Genomic DNA, 25,956 nt, shown 5'->3' on the forward strand with positions numbered 1-25,956 from the left:
GACTACATGGTTCTACAGGTCACGAGCACAATTGGATTTCATCTATAATCACCATTTCTGGTACAAATTCTGGCCTGAGAATGAAATTGCCTTTACCTTGGATTTACATGGACATGAAATCTCAGTCTGGGAGTTCACAGCAGAAGGATTCCCAAGGTTCAGTTGTAGGAGAGTGGAAAGTGAAATGAAGGAGCAGCTGTGACACTCTCGAACCCAGTTCATGTGCAGGAAGTGCCACTGCCCCACGCCAAGCACAGAGTATTTGGGGCTTGGAGCTCACAGCTACTGGCAGGGCAAACAGGGTGAATCCTGCTGGAAGCATCCCCAGTTATTGGAAAGTACAGCTAGGGCCAGAGCAAGTAATTCTCAGCTCCAGACATTCTACTTGATGCACAGAATCCCTTGGTCTGCCAGCCTGGTGTGGACGTGCTGGTTCAGCAGCTTTACATGAGGAAGCTGCACCACCTGCTGTCTGCTATGAAGCCAGTTACCAGAACGTGATCAAAGATGATCACTAATAACTAAAGTTTTCTTCAGAAGCAGCTTTTTACAGGACATGCTCTTGATTAAAGTCATCAAGAAAACTTCATATCTGAAAACTAAGAAGCAAGATCAACAAAAGGAACGTTTAGTCAAAATGGCTCAAGCTCTCAAACAGAATATGTGAGAAGTTCACTTTAATACCCAGCTCCTGCCAGGAGAAAGATTGTCCTGTTATCCCTTTGGGAAACTCTGTCAAGGTATTTCTACTCTAAAAACTACAAAAGCTAGCACTGAACAAAACTTTGAAAGATGTGGAAATTCTGCCATGCAAAAACCAGCCACCTGCCCAACACCACTTGAGGCTTAGCAGCAACAAAAATGACATCTTAAATCCTGCTATTCCCCCTTCCTGGACTGCAGCACTACCTGATCCAATCAAATGGGTTGAGATAAGAGTCTTACAAAGAGCCACAATACTAAAAGTCTTCTTAGGGTATATGGTGCATCAAGGCAGAGCAGTCAGTAAGTTCTCTTGGCTGGCATAAATATGAGACGCTGCAGAATATCTCCCTAATTCTAAAGATCAGTGATAGATGGGCAAGTGTTTTGAGTGCCAGGACTTATGGGCATGCAGTAGCAAGGTCAGTGGAGGACTAAAAGGAAAGGAGTTGAGAAGACAAATGACCTCAGTTGATGAAGCATAGGTACAAAATGTACAGACAAAAGCAAATCAGAAAAAGTTTATTTAAAAAACAAAAAATTCCCCCCTCAAAACCCCACGTACTTTCTGATAAGCTTATTGCTCAAGTTAGATCTCCTGTGACACTGCTCATTCTCCTCTTGGCCTGTAGCACCAGAAGTACTCTTGCATTCCTGTCTTCACTCCAACCTACATCATCTGGAAATGTTCATCATTTTCAACTGGTCCCAAATACCAGCATTTAATTCTCTCCTTACAATGCACACAGAACATGGAGATCCCTAGGCACAAAAAGTCCTCACTGGGACAACTCTAGGGATTTATTCAGTCATGTGATCCCACCAGGATGGGAGTTCCTAATTTGCAGAAACATAAAAAAAGGGGAAGGTGTATCTACCTTCTCCTTTGAATTCAAAACCTAAGCAGCAGTAAAATCATCCCTGAACCACTCAGCCTGCAGTCCAGACACGTCCACGTTCAGTCTACAGCTCATGGTCAGCCTTCAGGATCCCATAATGAACTTTTTACAGCTTTTCCCTGTCTCACCTTGCCGTTCTACACCCACTGAGCCAGGGCTTGTCTTCCAAGCTCCTGTGAAAGGGATGTTGCCTTTTCTTGTGCAGCATCTACAGATCCACACTGCAGCACGTCAGCAGAATTCTCTCACCGGGCCCTGGCTCTGCTTTGGGTGGTCACAGAGACTTTTGGACCTTCCTCCTGGATAGCTGTCAGGCAGGTTAGGTAAGAACAGAGCAGGTGGCTTTGTGCTTCATGTTCAGTCAGTGCTGTTGTGGGGTTTCAACAACCTCCTCCTCTTCCTCAGCCTGTTCAGAGTGGCGCAGCAGCAGCTGCAGGTCAGGGTCAGAGCTGGCCTCTTTGTGTGGCTCCAGGGCTTTGTCACCTGCATGCAGACAGCCCATTTAGTGACAAACTTGCTGGATTCCCACCAAGCCTGGCGCTGTCACGGAGCTGGAACCAGACACAGCTCCTAGAGAAGCAATGAGAAAGCCTGCAGAGAAAGAGAAAGGGATTCAAAACAATCACCTTTGGAATTCATGGCTTTGAGAACAACGTGGAGGGAGATTCCTAACAGGCAGACAGCAAAGCCCAGCCAGTTCAAGGGACTGAGGCGATCTCCCAGTAAATGTGTGGCCAGGAATAAAATGCAGATTTCCTGTGGAAACAAAAAAACCATGACAAGTGGCAGGGCAGGACCTGAGGAGATATGCATGATACATTTTTCAGCTGAAGCCTAGATCAAGATGTCAGGCTGCTAAATTTCTATCAGCACATTCTTTCATGCGCGCAGAGTTCTAAAAACAGTTTCTAGAAACAAACAACCTGTCAAACCAGGATGTGGGATTTTAAGTCATCTGACTGCATAGCTCAGTTACAGAGGAATCTTGCAACTTCTGGATCAGAGAGATTTCATATATCACAGTTCAGCTTGAAAGTATGTGTGCTGCACTCCTCTGGGGAGGATGTGCCAAACTAGGCTACAGAGAGAGCTCAAACCAGTGGTTTGGTCATATGCAGGTCTGAAGCAAGAGCTTGCCCTTCTTACCCCTCCTCTCTTCCACACCATCTGCTGTTCATGAGGGCAATGTGTTTTAGTCTATCCCACATTCCAACAAACTTTGATCATTAATGGTATTTTTTATAGAACAGCCACTAGTCTCTGGCCCTTTGCTGTCAGGGACCAAGAGACTTCACTGCAGAGACTGCAAGGCAAAGCATCAAGCTCCTGTGCAAGGAGAAGAAAAATAACAAGCAATAATTTCTAAGGATCTAAGCAAGCTCCCAGCACATAAAGCCCAATAGGGATGACTCAGTACTTGCCTTCTAGTATTAGCACAGGAACCATGCCTTACCTTAAAAATGCCAGCAATGGAAAGGGTGAGGCTAGATGTTCTGGAAACCAAGAGGAACTCAGAAAAGCCTAGACCAAAGGCAAGAATTCCACCCAAGAACAGCTTCCCTACCAGAGAGAACAGCATTCCTGCTTCGTGGAAACGGAAGAGCTTCTCTGATATGGACAAAGGAAGGCCTAGGAACAAGACAATGAGTAGCAGAATACCATTCCCAGCTCCCAGGATTCCTCTTAATAAGATTGATGGGGTGGGCTGCTGACATTCCAGTATGAGGAGGATGTGCAGCCAGTTCTTCACAGCCCTTACTTCCACAAGTGTGGCAGGCTACTACTTCTATGAACTCTTTAACGTCCTGCCAGCATAAGATAAATCCAGGTCTCTAACTACTTTGCAGAGTTGATAGTTGTTCACTTATCTAAGTGAATTATCTCCAACAACAAACTACTAAACAATCTCCCACCACTCTATAAAGCTCTCCCTGCTTTCTGTAATGAACTCACGCACCCTCAAACACAGCAAAGAGTGGGAGGAGCCCCAGGAACATGAGCGGCTGCAGGTGAAACATGATATCAATGGGATTCTGGAGCCCTGAAAGAGGAGAATCAATAACAGAGCAGGCAGCAACAAGCCAGGGAATAACACAGGTCCCAGAGCCTTTATTAGCACCATTCCTAGACATACACCTTATTTGTGATGCCCACACCTGTGCTGCTGCAGACACCCAGCCACTTCATTACCCACCAACAGATATTCTGTGCCCAAGGTTTCAAACACCTTCCAGGAGATGTTTTGTTTGTGCAGCAAGGGCAATTGCCTCTCCTTATTCCCCTCCCTGTTACCAGCACCACCACCCCCTCCTGGTACCCCACATACCCAGTTCAGCCTTCTGCATCAGTATCTGTGTGAGAGTCCAGCGAATGCCCCCCAGGAAAGAGGCACAGAGCACCAGCACAAACCCCTGTGCATTGAACTGTGTGGACTTGTAGGTGAACATGAAGAGTCCCCCAGCAATGAGCAGAACCACCAGCAGCAACGTCACCCTCTGCAGGAGAGCAAACACAACAGAGACAGGCACCTCCTTCCTTTCAGATTCACCCACATAACTGCAGCATTCCTCTGCTCACATGTTTCTGATACATGCACTGCCTATTTCCCTGGGTCTGACCTCCCTCCCCTAAAGCATTGCGTGGGACTCTTACCATTTCCTCCAGCTTGAAGAGCAGTGAAAAAAGCAGGATGAAGAGAATGGCAGAGGATTTGGTCATTGTGTAGCTGTAAGGACCAAAATACACTGTCAGACTCCTTCAATGTAGTTCTTCCCATCAAAGTACTATTAGGAACCATCACCCATTTCTACACTGCTACCAGCAAGCTACCACAGACCCTGCATGATGACCCCACTAACCAAACACCTGTTCTAGAAACAGACCCTGGCAAAGCACTCTCCAAACCCCACCAGAGGCTCCCAGGGAACGTGGTGTTTGTACTCACAGGGAGACAGTGACATACAGGAAGCTCCAGTTACTCAGCCCAATATCCAAGGAAGTTGACAGAGCTAAAGAATTAATGAAAAAGTCCTGAAGTTAAACGTCCTCTGTGACATTAATGAAACCCACCACAAAACCCTGCTTCATGGCCACAGATAGCAGAGCAGACCAGGGGGAAAAATAAGCTTTCCTCAAGTTAGTTCTTCAGAACCACCATAACTCAGATATTCTCAGCTCTTCATGTTTCTGCCCTGTTCCCTGTGACTCAAGTTGGGCTCAGCATTGCACTCACTCAGCATGCATTACAAAAATGCCAGAAATAACTCTTGCCCTCCCTGTGACTGAAAGTGATTGCAGATTTGCATAAAGTCTTTCTGGACTGTATCAGAACATGTAACTTTTAAGTCTGATGGCCACTGCAGGAAGCCTGAAAAAGCAACAATTATCTACACACAGCCCTAACCCTGGTGCAGCTTTTGGAACAGTCTATTCTCCCTTCTTAGTAAGTTTCCTACCACAGGAAACAGTGTTACTGATCCAAGGGCAGGCCATGCTGACAGGTAAAATTGCTGCAGATGTGGAGAAAGCTTTTTTCAAGAAACCATGGGGCATGTGATGTAAGGTACTGCAAACCTTGCCAGAGATCATAGACCAGATGCTGTTCTGTGGGAGCCAATATAACACCCAGCCAAAGAACTGCAGAAGGAGTTACAGTGAAGCTCCAAGTAGGAGCTTCACTTCTTGGTCTCAGATAGTTCTGTGTGCCATGAATGATGAATTCTCTACCAAGCTCCTCCCTGAGAAAGATGCAACACATGGCTTGATACTAGTGCTAAAGAGAAAATGTTACTTGCAGACACAACTTAATCAAGGCACTGCAGAGCAGTTCCTTGTACAGTGCAAAGCACTGGTTCTCTGTGCCAGTGACTCCTTCAGAAAGATTCATTCCGTGTGGCCTCTCCCTATTCCTATACACCTCTGTAATGAGCTATGAAGGTGGCATGTCTCAGGCTGAAGCTTTTGGTAGTATCTACACTTGCCCTACAGCTGGTAGGGGACAGAGCAATGGCTGGACCCCACAGCTCACCCTGTTCCAGGGGATTGGCCCTGACCACCCCAGCAAAGGGCTCTGGAAGCAGCCAGAGTGCCACAGGCACCTCTGAGCATTCTCACAGAGTCACAGAATATGCTGTGTTGGAAGGGACCCACCAGGATCATTGAGCCAACTCCTGGCCCTGCACAGGACACCCCAAGGATCCCACCCTGTGCCTGAGAGTGTTGTCCAAATACTTCTTGGACTCAGTCAGTCTTGGTGCCATGACCACCCCCCTGGGGAGCCTGTTCTAGGGCTCAACCACCCTCTGGGTGAAAACCTTTTCCTAATATCCAACCTAAACCTCCCCTGATTCACCTTCATATGTTTTCTTGGATCCTGTCACTGATTATGACAGGGAAGAGATCTGCGTCTGCCCCTCTGCTTCCTCTCGTGAGGATGCTGAAGACCACAATGAAGTTCCCCCTAAGTCCCCACTTCTCCATACTGAACACACCAAGTGACCTCAGCCGCTGCTCACAAGGCTTCCCCTCCACTCCCATCACCATCCTTGTGGCTCTCCTCTGGATGCTCTCCAACACCTTCATGTCTTTCATACACTGTCGTGCCCCAAACCTGCGGCCCGCTCCCGCTCCGCCGCCCTCTCCCGTCCCCTCCGTGCCCGGCCGTACCTGCGGGGGCGGCGCGGCGGAGGCAGTCGGCCCAGGACAGCGCTGCCCGCGGCCGCCCGGAGCGGCAGCGCGCCAGGGCGCGGGCGAGCGCCGCGAGAGCGAAGATGAGCAGCAGGTGCAGCAGCGTGACCAGCAGCGGGAACGGGAAGCTCTGCGGGACCGACAGCCGCTGTCACCGCCGCCGCCCTCCCGCCGCCGCCGCCCCGCACCGCCCCGCCACCCCGCACCTTCATCAGCCACTTGTTGTAGAAGGTGATGCCGATGGAGAAGCCGTAGTAGAGCAGCACCAGCGGCGCCGCCAGCGCCGCCCGCCCCAGGGCCGCGCCGCCCGCCCCCGCCGCCATGCGCCCGGCAGCGCCGGGGGAGCGAGGAGCAGGAGGGACCGGGGATGGGCACGGGGGATGCGGTGACGGGGCCGTGACAGGACAAGGCAGGACAGGGCGGGACGGACCGGGGGGGCAGCGATGCTGGGCGGGCCGTGGCGGCGGGGGAAGCGGGGCCGCCGGTGACGTTGCCCGGCGGGGCGGGGGAACGAGCGACGGTGGCGGAGCGGGGCGGGCGCGCAGCGGTGACGCTCCGCGCAGGGCGGAAAGAGGCGGAGGCGGCGGCGGCGAGGAGCGCTACTGGTTATTATTGGAACCGATACAAAAGGCGGGCGGTGCCGGGACCCCCGGCCCGAGCCCGCGGCACGGCAGCAAGCGGCGGCCCCGGCCGCACGGCCCGGCGGGCTCGGGGCCCTCAGCCGTAGTGGTACACGAAGTCGTAGCTGCTCGGCTCCTTGGGGATCGGCGGCGGCGCTTCGGGGATCTGGATGTTCTCCAAGTCCAGGAGCCTCAGCTTCATTTCCATGCTCAGCAGCGTGTCCAGGTCGCTCTTGGTCAGCTCGCTGGACATGTCCTTCCCCAAGAGAGCGTTAAGCCCATCAATCCAGATACAGTACTGTGGAAAAGAAGGGGTCATTCACAACTCCAGGAATAAATGATACCTTATGTCAAATCTTTCTGTCCTTGCAAAAATAAGAGAACTTTAAGACAGGAAACACTGGAGTGAGTTAATATGTAGGGAAAAAAATCCCACCCCCAGCTCTAAAACAATGGAAGTCAAAAGCCTTGAGGAAAGTGTGAGCCAATGGTTGTACGAGGACAAGAGTTTCTACTGTGGGACAACAAATGAAAAAAGTAAACATATTCCAGGCATCACAGGGGGGAAAAAAATAGCAGTCCAGACTAGGGGAAATTACTGTGGGACGTTTTTTTTCTCTTTAAATGAAAAAGATAGTTAAGGAAGAAAAAAAGATGGTTCATTTAAAGCATCAGCAACATATTCTAGGAATGAACCTGGTGAGAGACAGCCTGGTCTCTAATGAGAAGCAACCCATCCTTCTTAATCTCTGAACTTAATTGCTATATATTCTACTGCTTAACCACTATGTTTCTTACCTCATATTTATTAGGTGCAATGAAGTTCAAGGTCTCATCGGGATCGTATAATATGGAGAAGGCCAATTCTAACACTTCCTAAATGGAAAAGAATCTTTCACTCACCACCTGAACAGAACATTACAGCACCTTCTGCCTGCCACCCCGAGAGAGCTGCCTTGCTGCAGCTCAGGACACCTTCTCACACTGGTATTGTGAGCAGTTCTGAAGAGACTACAGCACAATCATGCTTACAGCCCCTTGCATCACAAAGGAACACTAGGAAAGGGCTCAGACAGGAAATGGGGTTTGTACACAGCACACCTGCAGTGGGGGAGATCATTCACTCCTCTTTAATCTCAAACACTACAGCATTAGATATTAATGACAGTGAAAAGGGAGCACTTGCCTTATTCTGTTTCAGTGCACTTTTCTCCTTCATGTGTGGACAATCCTTCCCTGTGACAATGGCTTTGATGTCTGCAACTGGAACTAACAGTGAAAAAGTAAAACTCCCAAACAAGCAATCCTAACCAGGAAAACACAGAACTTTGTTTTGTCTTTGCAACTGAACACTGTTTGGTTTTTTAGCTCGTTAGTGCAGTTTTCCAAAACACATTACCAGTAACACATCCCTGCAGCTGGCTTTTAAAAAAGAAATATCAAGTAATTCCAAGATTTGAAGAATTTGGGTGAGGACCAAAAGCTGGTATCTCCTTAGTCAGGACTTCAGCCTTGTGTCTTTCATCTTTACCGAGGATTATATTCAGCCTCTAGACAGCAGAGCACAGAAAAGTGCACAGCCTGTAATCAGGACTTACTTTTTTCTTGTAAGGATTCAAAGGTCACTTCCCCCTGGGCATTATCTTCCAGGTCTCCATAGTGTAGCACCTTGTGATTCAGAGCCAGGCGACAATACCAGAATCTTTCTGGAACACACACCAAGGGTAAGCTGAGCAAGATCATTCACATAAGGTCTCACAGCCACTATGTTACAGCCTCCCCACCCAATCCATCTGCTCGCCCAGCTCCTCAGCACAGCTTCTTATTCATGAAGGGATGGCTGTATTCTTAGAAATGCTCATTTGTGCCATCCCTAACTACTGGCCGATATGGACAGCCAAGTAACCAGCTTTTCTTTCTGGCAACATGCCTGCTGACAGATTAATTAATTAGATCTTATTTGCTACAGTTCTTCACATGAAAAAATACAGCAGACACTGTCCCCTTACCTTGTCTTCTGCGATTTCCAATTTTCCGAAAGCTACTTCCCTCACAAAGCCTGTTCAGGCGCTGCTGCTTTATCAGCTCCAAGATCTCAGGTTGGATTTTCTCTCTCAGCTCCCTGGCAATCAAATATGGAAGAGTAAGCAGAAAATGGAGATAATGGCAGGAATAGAAGGCAACAGTTTTTGTTAGGCACGTACACAATAGGCGGAGACTGGAAGTCATCCTGGCTCATTCTCTCAGACTGGCGTAGCCGCAGAATCTCAGAATAGCTCAGGCTGCGCAGTTTGCTCTTGAACTGGTCCAAGGAGTTTGGTTTAGAGGGCAGAGCCCTTGTGATCTGTTCCCTAACAACCTGCATAACCTAAAGAGGTGGGACAGGAAGAAAAACAAGTCATGTTCCTGTTGGCAGCAGAGAATCAGGGCACAGCTCAGTGGAAGCAAAGAACTGACATGGGATAACCAGGGCCAGGAGTATCAGGATACTCGTGACTTTGACGATCCAGAAGAACCAAGAAGGACCTCAGGGCATTTCAAATAAAAGTCATCCTCCCCTACAGCCCATACCGATGCCCTGTCACATCTTCTGTGCCCTAATCCTTAACCAAATATACAGACTGAGTGAACATGTGCTGATCTGCCAAAGATGTTACAAAAATATCTCTTCTCCACCCTGACCTTATTAAAATCTTCTGCTGTCGCCCTCATTTCTTTCCAGGTCTTGTTCAACAGCTGGATACAGATGGCAAACAGTTCCTCAAATGCACGGTCATGGGTGAAAAACATGGGGTGATAGTCGTTCCTGCCTTCATTGGCTTCAGAAAGAAACAAACCACAGCCAGGTGAGCATATTGGACAGAAGGTACTAGGAGTAACTAAAGTACACTACAGTGACAACTGATGGTGTGCAACAGTACTTATTCCAAGAGATTAAGACAGTTCAATACTTTGTCATCCCTTAGATAGTTTATTGACAACTGCAATTCTCCCCAGACTTCACCATGCAATCCTCTGTGACTCATGTCCTTTTCATGCTGGCCCCTCAAAATTACTGCTTGCAGCATTTCCCACCTTCCTCTGGTGAAGTTTCTTACAATGGTTCATTTTCTCAGAATGCTGTTTTGAAACTGTCAGAGCTAACAAACTTTTTCCAAGTTCATGGTGGTTTCAAGACAATTTTTTTTAATACAGCACTCTCCTGAAGCTCTGAGAAGTTGAAGCCTTCAGCATGTATAGTTTTTCAGGAAAACCAGAGTACACACACCAAAATTTCTTACTACATTTTGATAATGGTATTATCACTCAGACATCAACTGTGCTAACTCCAGGCTCACCCTGTCCTTACATGGCAGAAGTGAGATCAAGGTACAAATGTTTGTGAATATTAGTTTCTAGAAGCATCAGCCCAGCAGCCTGTGAAGCTGGGTAGTAAATGGTACTTACGGAGTTCCCCAACTTGCAGGATCTCACACAGCATCCTGGTGAGCTCAATGGCACTGCGCCCAAAGGGACACTCATGTTTATCTTCTCGGCTGCTGTTCTCCAGAACAATCTACAAGAACAGGATGCCACACACACTAAGAAGAGCTGCTGAGGTGTCGGCGTCTGTAAAAATCAGCAGCTTCACGTACCCTGATATAGGTGTCCTGATGAAATTTGGCCAAGTAAAGCATGTTGTCCAATGCCAGCATCCCAGGAGGAGTCTGTGTAAAATCCATGGCTGGATTGATGTGATTCTGTGAAAAGAGTGTGCAGAAAGAATCCAAACAAATTAGCTCAAAAGAATTGTGTGAGAACCTTTTCTGAATGAATTTTAATCTACCTGTCCATCAAGCACTCCCTCACATCTATCCAAGAGGTAACCCTAAACACCTCCTGACAATGCTATTTGAACTTTCTAGAGGCAAGGCTGGTTTCAAGTTCTTCATAGCACAGGTGCATATGGTAAGGAAATACCTCCAGAGAATGCCTAATGAACCCTTGCATTTAACCCATCAGCAAGTTCATAACAATATTCCCCAGGAGCATGAGTGTAACTGAATCTTTAAACTCAGATACTAAGTGAGGTAAAAGAAACAGCTATTTCTGTTCCTTATTTCCCCACAACTCCTATGGAGATTGCTCAGATGGCCTTGAAAAGGTTTACAGTCTAGATGCATACAGTGAATCCCAGCATCTTGTAGTCCTTGGTGTACATGGCTTTGCGTTTCTCTGTTCCACTGCCAGGGACGGTGTTGCTGTCAGACTCTGCATCAAATGCAATTCTTCTCAACTCAAATATGATGTCTCTCTGTGCCTGAAGGACAGAAGGCAGGGAAATGGTGATGTGATCAATCACTACAGCAGGATTTTCACATATTGCACACTCCTGCATCACTCCTCAGAGCTCACACAATGAACACAGAGAGATGCCAAGGGTCATTAGCACTATGTACACAACGAGGCAATCCATTTCAAAATGGCAAGTTTCAGTACAGTGGGTAATGTAAAATATTTGTTTGCACTTTTCTTTAACTGCAAGTTAGTTACAGGCAATTTCTAGGCATTCAGGTAATGCTATGGCATTTCTCCTTAAAAACTAATACACCTGAGTGACAGACACCTGAAAAATGCCCAGTTTTCCTCCTATACTGCAAGCAAATGGATAAAATGATGTGCCTGCCATACAGGATAACTAACCAGTTTGACAGCTGGTCAAGAAAGGAGTATATGACTTTCAGTGCCCACTTACATCTTAAAATCCCACAGAATGCAGCAGGATGGTCATGAGCATATCCTAATCTCAAGGCTGACTATGTGAAGGGCGAGTTTGAAACTTTATGTACATCCACTGCAAATTCCAAAGTGCTAGGGAGCTCAGGAATAAGGCCCCTTGTACATCCTATTCTACCAGCCCTTATTCAGCTCTAATAGTGACCTGATCATTGGGATCCATCTTGGTCATCATTCTCTCTTCCAGGAGATTAAAGGTCAGGACCTGCAGGACGTAGAGCTGATGCGCCATTTCTGTTTTAATGGGGCGGTTTCCTCTGATCACATGCTGCAAAATAAAGGAGAGGGTATAAATTAAGAGAATGCAAATAAAAGCTGAGGTATTAACCCTAGCATATGCCAGACTGCATGTGCATCTCTCTATATGAACATTCAGTTGTTTAACCTCCATATCCCAGCAGAAGCCTAATTATAATGCTCTGTAAGAGCAGAAAGCAGCATCCTGGTAACTCCCTTCTGAATAAGTTTTACCTTTGAAAGAGTCACTTTTCTGCAAGTGCCCTAAGGGCAGTAGAATTTACACTATGCACAAGTGAAACGTCCATTGAGAGGACATTAGGAAGCACTCTGTCATTCCAGGCATACTTACATTTAGGATTATAGACCTCAGGTGCTTCTGGGCAAATGCATTAGCCATTTCCTGTTGTGGAATTTAAAGATGAAATAACATGAGTGAAATATAAACAAAAAGCCCACACTGTGCAAAAAGGAGAAAATGGAAGAAGCCTATGAATTGGAGATAGCACTGGCACACAACAAAGTGCTTTTCTACAGACTGTCAATTTAGCATAGCATCTCCCCACAACTCATAGATGGCTCCCCTACAGAACATCACTAGTGTGGAGAAAGCCACTAGCAGATTCAAAGTACAGAAGCAAATTTTGCTTAATGTTGGACATCAAATGGTACTTCACTGTTAGAAGATATGGCAGCAGGGAGCACACTGTGCATTGCCCAGGAAAAATCTGCCATTTCCAAGAGCTTTTTCCAACTAGCATTTCACAGCTATGAAACACCCAAGATAACAAGAGCTATGGGATGCAAGTTTCAGGTCTCCTCCCTCTCAAAAACTCTCCCTCTGAAATTGATTTCCTTTGTCCAGTTTCTAAAGAGATGATCAGAAGTCAGCTTGAGGACAATTTGCAGAAGCATTTCAATTTACAAAAATACAGGCTAGTAATTTTCATGCTTAGAGGAAAGCTTCCAGTTTCCCTCCTGATTGCATGGCTTCCTTCTCTAGATGAGGAGGGTTTCCCAAACATCAAGTCATGATGACACACAGTCATAGCAGATGCAAGATGCCTTTAGTTCCAGCAACAGTTACACATTCATCTGCAAAAACCTAGCCTGTGCTTTCCTTGGAAATTGCGAAGATTCCCTTTCTAACATAGCAGTGACCTCATCACCCCTGCTAGGAGAATGGCACAAGTGCAAATGTCAAGGTGAATATCATGATTTGCTGCTACAAGCAAAATCTTTTGGGTAAGAAAAATCTGTTGGGCATTTTATCATCTGGAAGAAGTCCAAAAGAACTGACAGTCTGAGATGTCTTCACATTCCTGTGCAGTGCAGATTGAGAATTGGGAGCAGATGTGGAGTCTCAGACAATTGCACTCAATCAGATGTACATTCTGAGCAATCCAAGACTTTCCAACTGCTCCTATCAACATCACTCTTGACAGAGCAAGGAGTCTGCTAAAATGTATGCATTAACCTTGTTCAGAATTCCTATTATCAGTTTTGATTCAGACAGAAACCTCCTGAACCAAGACAGTGACTGACAGCCAAGCTGTAATGGCTGCAAGTTCAGCAGGGCTCATCTTACAACCAAAGTGAGTCAGTGCTTGAGTGGAAGGTATCTAAGGAGCATCTAGATGAAGTAGGAGGTGCTTTCAGAGAGAACACACTGCCCTCTGAGTCATTATTTTCTACTACTATTTGTGAGATGTAGTACTGAGAATAGGACAAGGCTCTGTTGTTAGGATTTGCTCATGCATGCGACACAAAGAATCCTTTCTCTGAAGGAATTGGTTTGTATGTGGGATGGAGTTAACAGGTGACTGAAGCAGATAAGAAGTGGGGAGGACAAAGACAATTAAACAATTCTAAACAGCATAGGAAGAAGCATCAACACACATACAGTCTAACCACTGCTAAGGGATCTATGCTCTGCTGAGAGTCCAGTAAGGCCTGCTTTGCTGCTTGATGGTCACAGAAACACAGAATGGTTTATGCTGAAAGGGATGTCTTGAGACCACCTCGTCCAACCCTGCTGTTTCAAGCAGCATCAGACAGATTTGGCTGCCCAGGACTGTGTCCAGTCAGGTTTTTAATATCTCGACTGATGGAGACTACATAATCTCTCTGGGTAACCTGTTCCAGTGTTTGACCACTCTCTAATTTATGTCATGTGGGTGTTCAGGTTTCATGTGCAATTTCCTGGGTTTTAAGCTGTGCCCACTGCCTCTTGTGCTGTCAGCAGGCACAACTGAGAGGAGTCAGGCTCCCTCTTTTTTATTCCCTTCCATCAGATATTTAAACACATAAGGCCTCCCTGAGTCTTCTCTTCTTAAGGCTGAGCAATCCCAGATCTCTCAGGCTCTATTCATATGGAAGATACTCCAAGTCCCTTAGACAACTCCATGGCTCTTTGTGGTCATTTAGATTGTATTCAAGGGAGGGGAAAAACAGTGAAAAATCCCTTGGAATTTTGTTTGCTATGAAGTCTACTATCTTTGCTGAATTACCAGCACAGGAGTATGATTTTTCTTATTTTCATGTATTAAGGATATCCATTAATTTTAGAAATTATGTAACATTTATTGAGATGGCAATTTCCACTCTGAAGGTGCTGCATCCTTGAAAAAAGTGGAACATTCTCTGTGCCATGCAGAAAACCAGAAAACCTACCAGCATCTCAAAAGAGAAGGTTCCAAATCAACAAGAATGTTGATTTCTCTGGAGTGAGCAGAGGGCAAAAAACATTCTTAAACTACAATTACCATAAGGGAGAAGTCAGAAATTAGGCAGAATATATGCTCTAGTCCGCAATCAGCATCAAATTTCGTGACTGCTCTTCACAAACAGCTCTATCTTTATAAGGATGCAGCTGGATATGAAACTGTCATTAGCACAAGTGAGATTTGGGCTGCAGTAAGTTTAAGGAGATTCAGATTGCTAAAGGACTTGTTCCAGTTTTACAATTGGTTCACCTGGTCAGTCTTGCAGTATCAATTTCCTTTTATGACCATCTCTATGACCTCGTGTGCACAGAAAGCCATTCAGGGTTTCTCCTGCTACTGATTCTTCTCCCCTCCACAGTCTGAGGGCATTCCCCAGGAGTGCTCCCACCCTTCTCCCTAGGTTCATCCACTCTGAGGCTGTGGGCATCATCCCTGGGATACAAGGAGGCACAGCTAGAGAAGAGCTAACATGCCTACAGTCCCCTACATGACCAGCCCCCAGGCTTGAGTTACTTACAGTGATGGGCAGGTCTAGTGGGTTAAGCAGCTTGTCCTGCTGGCAGAAAGCAAAAAAAGGCACAAAGAGAAGCAGACAGGATTTAGCTTGGAGTCCAGGAATAAGGCACAAACAGGGCACTAGAGAAGAAAGGCTTAACACAGCAAAGCTACACAATACACACATATGCACATCTTGCAGGTAGCTGAGATCTTGGGAGCTTCCTCAGAGCAGGGCAGTGTTTCATTGCTCATGTTTGTCAGCAGGAATATTCCTCTATAACTTCAGAAAGGTCCCTTTTTGGGGGAGAGGGAGGTGGGTGTTTCTTTATTAAGTACATACAGCCCCAAGGAGTCTACACAGCCTACCTCTCCCATACACAATTAACTTAAAAAAACTTCCCATGCTGTCTGCAGGATTACTTTCTGTCTCTGAAGGTCTTTCAGAATCCTTTCTGAGCATGTCCTAAATATAGATGTGTGCTCCAGGACACATTATTAATGGGATAGTACTTTTTCTCCTCTGTTGCCATACTGAAACAGCCACTTAAGTTCTTGGCAAGGTCTGAGGTCTACCTTGCCCAGACAAAACGATTTCTGAGGCATAAAAAGCCAGGCAGCCACCATCACTCAGGTTGAAAGTCAAAAGGCAAGAACAAACCTGTCTTTTGTCCTCTGGTGCCTTCAGGAAGAGGGCATTGATCAAGGCAATGGCATATGTCTGAATCTCTTGGTTTGAGCTGCAGAAACAAAAAAAGGAGGCTTGTAAGGCAACAGGCAGTACAGAACATTACAGCTTGCTGCTTTACCTGCACCACGAGAACACTGACTACAGCAGTTGTGCATTTTCAGACAAGCAGGACTCATGTAACTTATGCTTATGATGTCCAACTCCAAAAGGCTTGCAAAAACCTGACAGAGATTTCTGACTGATAGATCCAGGAGGCAGAGCAGACTGCAGCCCAGCACCACCACAGTTTGTTCCCAATGCTGAAACTATCTCTGTAAAACCTGGTTATGGTACAGTCTGCTGCATGGATACAGCTTGGAACTTGCATGGAGCAAGTTATTCTTCTCCCCTATGCCACTGGAAGCCACTGAAACAAAATAGAACTAAGGGGAAAGAATGCTCCACTGCAGAACTTCTTCAGGTAGAGGGTGCTTAGCCCCTTCCTAGGTCACACAGAGCATGTGGTTATACTTGTCATGTTCAAAACAGCACAAAACTAAGCTTCAAAATGCCAGTGATATGCTTCTGTCCTCCTCCTGTGTCAAATGCAGGTTTGTTTCCTGCAATACTCTTAACTCTTCCTGAGGGGCTGTCAAGTCACTCTATCCCTCAGCCTGACCCAGTGCACTCCTGCATCAAGCTCTTCTGATGAACAGAAGTCCAGTGTATCACCTAAATGAGTATGTGTGCATGAATATACTTTCAAAAAAATATTTTTTATTTATTTAACTATACATGTAGAAATAAAAAATCTTTTTATAAAAGATCTGAAGCCAATACTTCTTTTAGCTTAAATACCAATTTTCCTCACTTTGACATATCTCTAGATTCTTTCTTCTATTGCTCCCTTCCAAATCTTTTTCATTTTGGTCAATCTGCTGTACTTCAAACATGCAAATCTCCATGCACCATCCTAGGTACTCCTTGGGCCTCCAAGCTGCACAGGTCTCTGAAGTCTGAGATTCACTTTTGCTTTCCTTTTCAGAGTTTGTTGCTCTTTTCACCACACTGCTTGCTATTTGACAAAGCAGAACAATATTTTAGGTTCATTTCTCCTCTTCTAACTCATCTCCTTTGGACTAGTTTCCATGGTCATGTTCTTCTAGAACATATCCTCTGCTATGAACTGTTCCCTCCTGATGGCCTTGCCAAGAAAACCACCAGCAAATCCTGACTCACTCTCCCCCTCCCCTTCCAAAATATTCCCTGCATGGATGTTTTCTTAAGTGACCATTTGTGTTCTGGAAGCACTTAAGCACACAAGTTTTCATCTTGAACAAAGATAATTTGCTTAAAAAATCTGCACAGGTGTGTTCAATGTTAGGACCAAATCTGTGTTTGAGTAAACCAGAAATCATAAAGCTGAAAGAACGTATACTCTTTGCAGAACAAAGCTGCTGGGGTGTTCAGGAGAACTTGTTTAGCTTTTCTGTTAACCAAATTCAAATGTATAAACATTCCAAGCACGCAGTGACATTGATGCAACACTTTGTTTGCACTATAATTTGGTTAAACTACTGTTCACTGATTAAAGAGCATCAATCACATTCACAAATAGTGCTTTTCCATACGGTCAGAATTAAAAGGCTTGAGAAAAAATCCAACCTGTTCAAAGCTCTAACAACTACATGCAGCTTTTTATAATGAAGAGTAGAACTGACCTAGACAAACAGCCCTAAGAGATAGAAATTAATTTGCCAGTTTGTTTGGAAAGAGAGGAAGGAAATGAAGGGAATTTTTAATCCCTTCAAGCAAAAAAAGCAATTGTTTTCTTCCTTAGTATGCAGGACAAAACCCAGAGGATGATGAGCTCTTAGATTCTAGTGGAGACAATTTAAAAAGGATGCAGAACCTTTGGGAAGTTGTTCTAGTGAAATGGAGGTTTGGTCCTAGCACTGAACACACTTGGGCAGTTATTTAAAGCTAAGTATCTTTGTTTAACAGTCATGTGCCCAAATTCTTCCAGAACACAGAACATATTTTTCTAGGATCTCACTTTTTAAAGAAATCCATTAGAAATCCTCAACTTCAAGTAAGTTGTCATATTGGTAATGCTGAAAAAAATATAATCTGTGTTCCAAATGTAAGAGGATGTCATTTTAAATAAACAAGTAGTTATAGAATTGGTATAAATCCCACCATTGCTGGGTGGACACTCACACTTGCAGGTGGGAAATGAGCTGCCCCACAGTGATCTCCTCTGCAATCTTCTGGTACAGAGTCTGGCTGTTGAGCACCATGCTCTCCAGGATGGCCAGGGAGCGCTGCAGGATGGACACGTCCACCATGGGCTGGCTCACGTACCCTGCAATCTGAGCACAGCGCGTCAGCTGCTGCCAGCCAGGACACCTCGTGGGGAGGGAGGGCTCACAAAGGGGCTGCACTGTGCTCTCAGACACTACTCAGCTTCTCAGAGTCTTGTGCTTTTCCTGGGAGATGCATTAAAGCATGAAAAGAAATAATATCCACTCACCCGCTCCACCCGAACTCACCTGTTTGATGAAGGTTATTGAGACCATGTCCCAGGAGACAATACCGTGGTCCATGAGCTCCAAGAAGGCAGTCAGGGTGAAAGCCAACATCTCACTATAACTGAGAAATTGAAGAATTCAGTTACAAGAGATCTGCTGGCAAGGAAAAAAGCCTGCTCAAGCTGGATAGGAGAAAAATGTCACCACGTTCTCCTAATAACACAGTGTGGCACCTGGGGGAGCAATAAAGTATATGCATTCATGCAGATAAATTTACTGCTTTGTAGACAGATATTTTATTTTTCCTGGTTACAAGCACAAATTAAAATTAGCAGCAGTAAGTCCCTAGTCCTGCCACCAGAGACTCACAATCACCAGGATCAGTACTTGGCTACTCAAAGGAGCAAACACATTTCCACATCAGGAAAAAAAAAAAAGGGAAGTTAATTGTCCTCTAAATATTGGGACCTGACTTGAAATAAAATAAAGGCACAGCATGAATTGTGGAAAATTTAATACATAACCACAAGACAGAAAGATAAAAGAGACTGAAGGGAAGATTGCAAAAAATGCCAAAAACTTATTATTGCTAATATATAAGAAGAGCTATAAATGTTATTACAGTAAGTTATCAAGACTTTAAAAGTACTTTCAATGAAATATAACAACGGCAACAGAAAATCCAACTGAATTATTTGTACCAAAGTTCACTGTGACTGTGCTTGAGGAAACTTCCAGAGCAAATCATGACTGTCTCCTCTTCTGTCTCATGAGGTTTTGCAAATGACTGGAAAGATTTTGTCTCCACAGATCAGCATTTGTTCTAAGTTTGTGAAATTGCTTAATGCCACTTCAGCAAGCAAAATGAGCCCCTTATTCAAGGCCTCCTCCCAGAGGCCTGGAATAAAGGAAACTTACTGGGATAGAAGCTTGGTCCCACTCTCCACAAGCCGTGTCAGCACTGTAATCCCTTCCATGTTGATGAACTCTGTGGCAAAGGTGACGTCTGCTGAAAGTTTGGCCAGTTCCTTCATGGCGTCCAGCCTGGCTTCCATGCTGTGGGACTGGATCCTCTCCATCAGCTGGCGAGCTGCCCTGGACTGGCAGGAAAGAGGGATGGTGCCAGTTACAGAGCAGGCACCTGCAGGCTGAGTCCTGCCAGCATCAGCATTCTGTCAGATGCCCATGGGTGGGCAGGGAGAGCAGAGCAGGGTAGAGATAGCAGCAAAGTCACATTCAGTAGCTGCAGTCAGCAAGTCTAAGACAGACTAAAAAAAGGCTTCTCTCAGCAACAGTTAGAGCCAAGCAGGAGGGGAGTAAAATGCTGGTTTGCATGTTAGAGCAAATGCCTGTTTTTCTCCTCGCTGAGGTGAGTGGAGATGGGTGTAGAAATATGGAGCAACACCATTAAAGAAATACAATGTTGATAAAAAGTCTTATAGATTCAAAGAGAAGCATGATCTCATTTTGTGTATCCACAGGACATGTAAGATTTCTCAGACACGGATCATTATATCCTCTAAATTCCCTTTTGCCCAAGTACCTTCTCCCAGTCCTACTCACCCTCAGCTCTATGCCAAGACATTTGCACAAAAAAAGGTTTAGGAATTTAAATAAAAAGAAAGTTGCAAAAGATGACTTTTGAGGGAACAATAGGAATAATTCAGCAAGAACAACCTCCTTTTCATCAAATTGTCTTAATTTTAATATTTTGCATACAGTCACTGGAACTGCTGCTTTCTAACTGACCATGCTTAGTGCACTCAAATTGAAAATTCACTTTCAGGTGTTTCACAGCATCCTAATCTAGGAGATGCATTAAAACTGTAAACTGGATTTATTGACAGAAAGTCCTATAAAAGGGCAGAGCATCCAAAGGAAAGATACACACCACAGCCAGGAGGGAAAACAAAGAGTGTGTGCCTCACTGCATGGAAGGGCCCACAACAAAGGTACCCACCCTGAAATTCGGGGAGAAGGAGAAAGAAAAGCCAAGAGGTAAGAAACAGCCTGCCACCCATGGAGAGTTACTGAGAAAGAGGGAGGTGAGGAAGCATTTACCGGGGACACTGCCAGCTGGAGGATAGTTCCATTCTTGATGTCACAGCGAGTCTGCAAAGAAAACCCAAACTTAAACTGTGGAAAAGTGGGGGGGAAATAACCCAGCTGGATCTACAGTGCACATCTGTATGCACAGTAAAGGGGATTCTATGCCACACAACCCAACTGAGGGCACTGAATTTGAGTGCCTGAGTCCCCACACCCACGGGCATGCAAAGGGAGCAGTGCAGAGCTCCTCTGTTGAATGGCACCCTTTGAGTCTGAATCTCTCTGAGAGCAGAGATGCTGCCCCTCAAGGATTAGTGCCAGTATTGTTCCATGACTTTTAGTCCAAGACATTCTGGACTCTCACCCAGGGAATCAGCAAACTGCTGCCTCTCACACTGACCTGCTCTGTGATGTACAGCTGAGGACCATCAGCATAACGCAGCGTGTAGTACTCAGGGTTTGGCAGGGACCACCTGGCAGAGGAAGAAGAAGAAGGGTACATTAAGCATCTTTGTCCTCTTTCTTCTGGCTGTCCATTAGGAAATGGAGCTTGATCCCAGGAAGTTGCAAAAGAACTTTCAAGCAAAGCTTTAGCAGGGGAAATCAGGTCTCCCAAAGAGGAGAGAAAACTCCTCTTGAGGACAATGTGGGACTTCAGCCTACTCTAAATCAACTCTGTGGAACACTGAACAGGCCTACACTCCAAGAACAGCAGGATGGGCCAATCCTCAGAGAAACTGACCCTAAGGCAGATGAATGCACACACTTAGAATTGGAACAAAAATGGAAGGCCCCCATTTTCCAGGAGATCCTTTTCTTCACAATTTAAACCCCAGCCCGTTCCATGGCCAAAACCAGCAGCAGGCAGCATGGACTGTGCTAGCAGCACGTTAACAAGCAGCAGACTTCCACAGTAACCCAGCAAGATTTGTCAGCAGGACAGACTTTCTCCACAAGGATTCCCAGAGAACTACTCACCCATCACAGACCTCCTTGATGATGGATGCAAGAGGCCTTTTCTAGAACAGAAAGAGAGTCCTCAGTAGCCGTGTTCCTCTCAACCAGAAAGGAATACTGCCCATTTCTATGCTTCCCACATTCCAGTATCAATGCTGGGGTGCCTTTCCTCCCCCATCTGGTTACCAGGTCTCACCTGATCTATTTCCAGCAGCTGGGCATTGGCACCTGGCCACTCAACAGCCACTTTCACAATGTCTGAAGGTGGTGGCATTGCTCCAGACTCCTCCAAGTGCCCTTACAACAGCATACACCTCCACACCTGTTAAGAGAAAGGATAATGAGCATCTTCTCTGAAAACGATTTTTTGCTTGCTACACTGGATCTAGCACCAAGCTTTGAAACACCTAAGCTCAGCCCTATGGTTTCCTGGGCCTAACAGGGACAGAACAGCCATTATTAGCAGAGATCAAGGCCTCACACAAACAGCATATTGTGAAATTGCATGCCCAGCTTCATCACCTGAGAAATACTTCTGAGAGCTTGTTGGGGCACTCACAAGAAGGAGGGTCACTGACCAGCAAAGCCCCATCTGCCACCCACTGTCTGTACTGGCAGCTCAAGCTGCAGGACTACTAAAGCAGCAGCTCCCTAGGCTCAGCTGTAGGTGAGAGCAGGAACAGACTGTCCAGGTAGCCTCCCTCCCACAGGCTGGTATTTACTCATACCCTGTCCAAATTTCTTAGACAACTTAATCCACTCAGGATACCCAAACAGGCTCTTGGGCAAAGCTAGCTTTATCCTATTCCCTTCCTGTAACATCATAAATCCAAAACATAAGCATCCAATCACAGCAAATAAGGTAACTCAGCATTTGCTCTGGAAGTCTACCTTTCACTCCTTTAATGTGCCTTTCAGAGCATAAGCTTGTGTTCAGGGTTTGGTCCCAGTCAGTTGTCAGACACAGTGGTTTGTGCCCAAAAAATTGGAGTATGTGACCTCCTGCACTCCCATGACAGCCAGACTTGGTCCACTCTAGCACCTCCCACCACCTGGAAAGTATCTGGCAAGCCAGATTGGAGAATTCATTATATTCTGGAAAGCCAACCCCAATTCACAGAGATGGCTACAAGTCAGTACTCCTGGCCTTCTCTTTCTGTTTGAGCACCAATCCAAAGACTGGCTTCTATTTTCTTAAAACTCATTAAATAAGACTAAACACAACTCATTCAGAAAAGTGCCAGTCAAGTTAGGTTCAAAATAACATCTCCAACCTTCCTGGCAATTTCCAGTATCCAACCAGCACTTCCCAAAGAGCCCAATTTGTATGACACCCCTAGACCTGCAGGGTTTCCATGTATTAAATCTAAGAACAGACAGGCAGCTCCCAAATGGTGTGTGATTTCCACTCACTGTTCTGCAGCAATTAAAGGCTATGATGGCCTAAACTGGAAAGCCTGAGAAACATCAGTCCTGTGCAGAAATCACACACTCAACATCCCCAGTAACCAGCCTGTAATAACTGAACAGGTAATTTCCTCTCCCACGAGTGAGCCAAGTCACAACCAGAAAACATCTAAATCTATTCAGTGTTCAAGACACAACTAATACACAGGGAAGAGACAAGGCTCAAAGATTAGTCCCTGAGTATTAAGAACTGAATTTGCAACTTTTTAAACTAATTTACCCATGAGTAATTATGCATGCGTAATTAGCATCTAATTACCACTTTTCCCTTCAGCCTCTTGCAGTATAGTCATAGTCTTTTATTTGTATTGCAAGTGACAAGTTGCTACTGAAAAGTACAAGGAAATAGAGCAATTTATATGCCAAAACAAAGATGTCCAGATTACTAGAGGTAGAAGCCTTTATAAATCTCTAACTTGTCTTTTCCCACTCAAAGAACATGCCTCATTCAGACAGGGGAAGTGCCCCTTTAACCAGAAATGCTGATATGAGGGGAAATCCTGCAGAAATCATAGAACATTTAGGTTGGAAAACACCCTTTAAGTCATGAAGTCCAACCATAAACATGACACTGCTAAGTCCACCACTAAATCATGTTCTTAATAACCGTATAAATGTCCTGTTTCATCCCAAAAAAAGTACTGCAGAGGCACACAGCACCTAGAGGGCATGCACTCTACCTGAAGCTCCCCTGATATCCTCATCACCAAAACCAGGGACCAACCAAGCTGTATTGCACTACCTTGGTATCTCCAAAAGAAAGCTCTCAGCTGCATACAAATTCAAAGTAACTCACTATGATATTTAACATTTATTTCTGCCCCAAATTTCTTCTGTAAATGAGCACCCACTCATGACTGGCAGCCATGCTCCCTATTCCAATCAGTATTCAAGACACAGCAAATACACAGTGAAAGAAACAGAGCTTCAAGACTCTGAAATATCTTCAAGGTATTTTGTTTTTGCACAGCAGCACCACAGAGCAGACACCACAGGTATCTCTACCAAAGCAGAGATTCGAACCAAAGTGACTTGGCTAAGGAGAACCTAGAGAAGCAGGGATTAAAAATTTAAAAAAATAGGAAACTTTTTAGAACAGTCTTGGACAAACAATGCTTTGAAGGACCAACACAGATCAATAGTTCAGCAGAAGCAGCTTTCAGAAGAGGATGACTGGACCACAAATACCAAGGGTACTTCAGGTCAGCCCCTTAACATGAGGTTGTCTGCCAAAAGCATGCTTTGAAAAGATCTCACTGTGCATCTGCAGACAAGAGGGGTGTCAAGATGTTTGGTTTTACAATGGATATTCGGCAGAGCAACAGTGATAGAGCTGATAAAATTGTTGAGAAGCTCTTGTGAGGAAGTACAGACCTTGCGTAACTGTGTTTAGCAGTCACTTATGTGCATGCTCTCACAGCACATTCTTCTCAACAGCATGTAAACAATTCCTCACAGTTTGTAGAGAGAGAGAGAAGCCAAGCTGAATTCCATCAAAAATTAATTCAGTCTGCTTCTGCAGAGTGAGATCTGTCATGTAAAGCAGTGGTGCAGGGGTAGCTGCAGGGCAAGGAAAAATCAGCAGAGCCACTAAAAACACACCATTCAAAAGACTTCTGAGAAGCTGCAAGCTAAAACAACTACAGTATTTTAAGCAGAATTTCCCTATTCACAAACTCAATCTTCTTTTCATTACAGATAGAGAACAAAGTGTGCTGCACACAGAATGAAAATGAGGAGGATGAAAGAACATTCCCTGAAAAAGAAAAGCTGCCTGGTAGAATCCCCCAGTCAACAAGCAAATAGCTGCAGCTTCTGAAACCTGTAGATGCAACAAAACACCCTCAGCAGTCCTCAGCAAGTCCCCAGATGGTACCAACAGGCCAAGCTAAAGTTGGAAGTGATGTTGGCACAGGGACTAATGGGACAGGTGGGCAGAGAAGACATTCCTTGGCCAAGCAGCATGAAAGGGTAGGAGATAGCAGAGTCCAGCCTGAAGGCTATGCAGTTTTCCATGCTACTTCACACACCAAGCAATGAGAAACATCCCTCTCTAGATAAACCAGAGAAGCAAATGGCTCAGATTCCCTGCCTCTGGAATCCTACATTGCTCCAAACGCCTTCCAGGGCTGCACTTTGGCGGTAAAGCACTGCGCCTATGGGCCCTGCTCACGCACATTTCAACACAGCACGGCAGAGACCGTCTCTTGGCAAAGACAGAAACTGATAGCAACAAGCAAAAAGAGAACTGCTTTATTATTTTTAATCAGTCAAGTGACTTCAAAGCCGCCAGCCAGGCACCAACCCCTGAAGCTTGGCCCAAAACCCAGTTAAAGGCATTAAACAAGAATTTTTCTGCTAAGCCCTGTCCGCGCTGTACCTCGGCTCCCGAGGGAGCACCGGCCTCGCCCCCCTCGGTGTCTCCGGGGGCAGCGGGGGCGGCGCGCCGGGAGCGCGGCACAACGGGACCCCCGGGAGCTGCTGCGGGGGCCGGGCCGGGCCGGAGCCAGGGCCGCGGGCAGGGTGGGCGCGGCGCCGCAGCGCGCCCGGGGAGGCGGCAGACCCGGGGCGCTCCGCCGACGGCTGCGCTCCCGCTCCCTATCCCCATCTATACCCCTATCCCTATCCCCATCCCTATCCCCATCCCTATCCCTACCCCTACCCACGCCCTCGCCCGCCCGCGCTCCCCCGGCCCCGCCGCGGCCGCCCCGCGTTCCCGCGGCCCAGCCGAGGCGCTGCCGGCGCTGGCACCGCCCCTGGGCGCGTCATGCGCCCGCCGCGCTGCCATGGAGACCGCGGGGACCATGGAGACCCGACCCGCCGGCCCCGCCACCCCAGCGCACCCCCTGCGCAGCCGAGGCAATGCCGCTAACCGAGCGTCCCTCGTCCCCGCGCCCCTCCTCGCCTCCGGGGCCGCCGCGGCGGGGCTCACGTCAGTTCCCCGTGCCCACTGTGCCCCGCCTCCGGGAGCGGCTGCGAGCGCCAGGGGCCGGGCGTGCGGGAGCTCATGCAGGGCAGCCGCTCGGGCTGGCGCGGGGCTCTGCGGCGGCGGCGCCGCGGCCGCGCTCGGCTCCCTCCGCCCCGGCAGCGAGCGCGGGGCCGCGGAGCTCTGCGCAGCCCCCGCCCCCGGGCGCGCCCCGC

The 25,956-nt window shown here is 46.5% G+C and overlaps 2 protein-coding genes across 6 annotated transcripts; both read right to left on the reverse strand.

Moving 5' to 3' along the window:
- Positions 1-1,208: 1,208 nt before the first annotated feature.
- Positions 1,209-6,779, reverse strand: SLC35H1 (solute carrier family 35 member H1). Its single transcript, XM_084218050.1, has 9 exons — positions 6,494-6,779; positions 6,267-6,417; positions 4,546-4,609; positions 4,254-4,326; positions 3,928-4,096; positions 3,559-3,642; positions 3,055-3,230; positions 2,228-2,357; positions 1,209-2,084 (listed from the first exon to the last, which is right to left on the reverse strand). The coding sequence occupies exons 1-9, from the start codon at positions 6,608-6,610 to the stop codon at positions 1,963-1,965; spliced, it is 1,086 nt and encodes a 361-aa protein (XP_084074176.1). The 5' UTR covers positions 6,611-6,779; the 3' UTR covers positions 1,209-1,962.
- A 97-nt stretch (positions 6,780-6,876) lies between these two features.
- ELMO2 (engulfment and cell motility 2) lies at positions 6,877-25,950 on the reverse strand. Of its 5 annotated transcripts, none has more exons than XM_084218047.1 (22): positions 25,689-25,950; positions 21,545-21,670; positions 21,370-21,410; positions 20,792-20,864; positions 20,404-20,454; positions 19,261-19,442; positions 18,364-18,463; positions 18,032-18,183; positions 15,803-15,881; positions 15,164-15,199; positions 12,273-12,323; positions 11,829-11,951; positions 11,073-11,207; positions 10,543-10,647; positions 10,355-10,463; positions 9,590-9,726; positions 9,112-9,275; positions 8,917-9,029; positions 8,506-8,613; positions 8,090-8,176; positions 7,706-7,779; positions 6,877-7,205 (listed from the first exon to the last, which is right to left on the reverse strand). In XM_084218047.1, exons 2-22 carry the CDS (start codon positions 21,620-21,622, stop codon positions 7,005-7,007), a joined length of 2,199 nt encoding a protein of 732 aa, XP_084074173.1. In that variant the 5' UTR covers positions 21,623-21,670; positions 25,689-25,950; the 3' UTR covers positions 6,877-7,004. The 5 variants fall into 5 exon arrangements, with proteins under 5 accessions (XP_084074173.1, XP_084074171.1, XP_084074172.1 ...); XM_084218045.1 differs by having other exon boundaries at positions 6,878-7,205; positions 7,706-7,783; positions 8,094-8,176; XM_084218046.1 differs by having other exon boundaries at positions 6,878-7,205; positions 7,706-7,783; positions 8,094-8,176; positions 25,659-25,950.
- Between the last annotated feature and the right edge of the window lie 6 nt (positions 25,951-25,956).

Source organism: Fringilla coelebs (genome assembly GCF_963513975.1).
Source record: "Fringilla coelebs genome assembly, chromosome: 18".
Taxonomy (NCBI): Eukaryota; Metazoa; Chordata; class Aves; order Passeriformes; family Fringillidae; genus Fringilla; species Fringilla coelebs.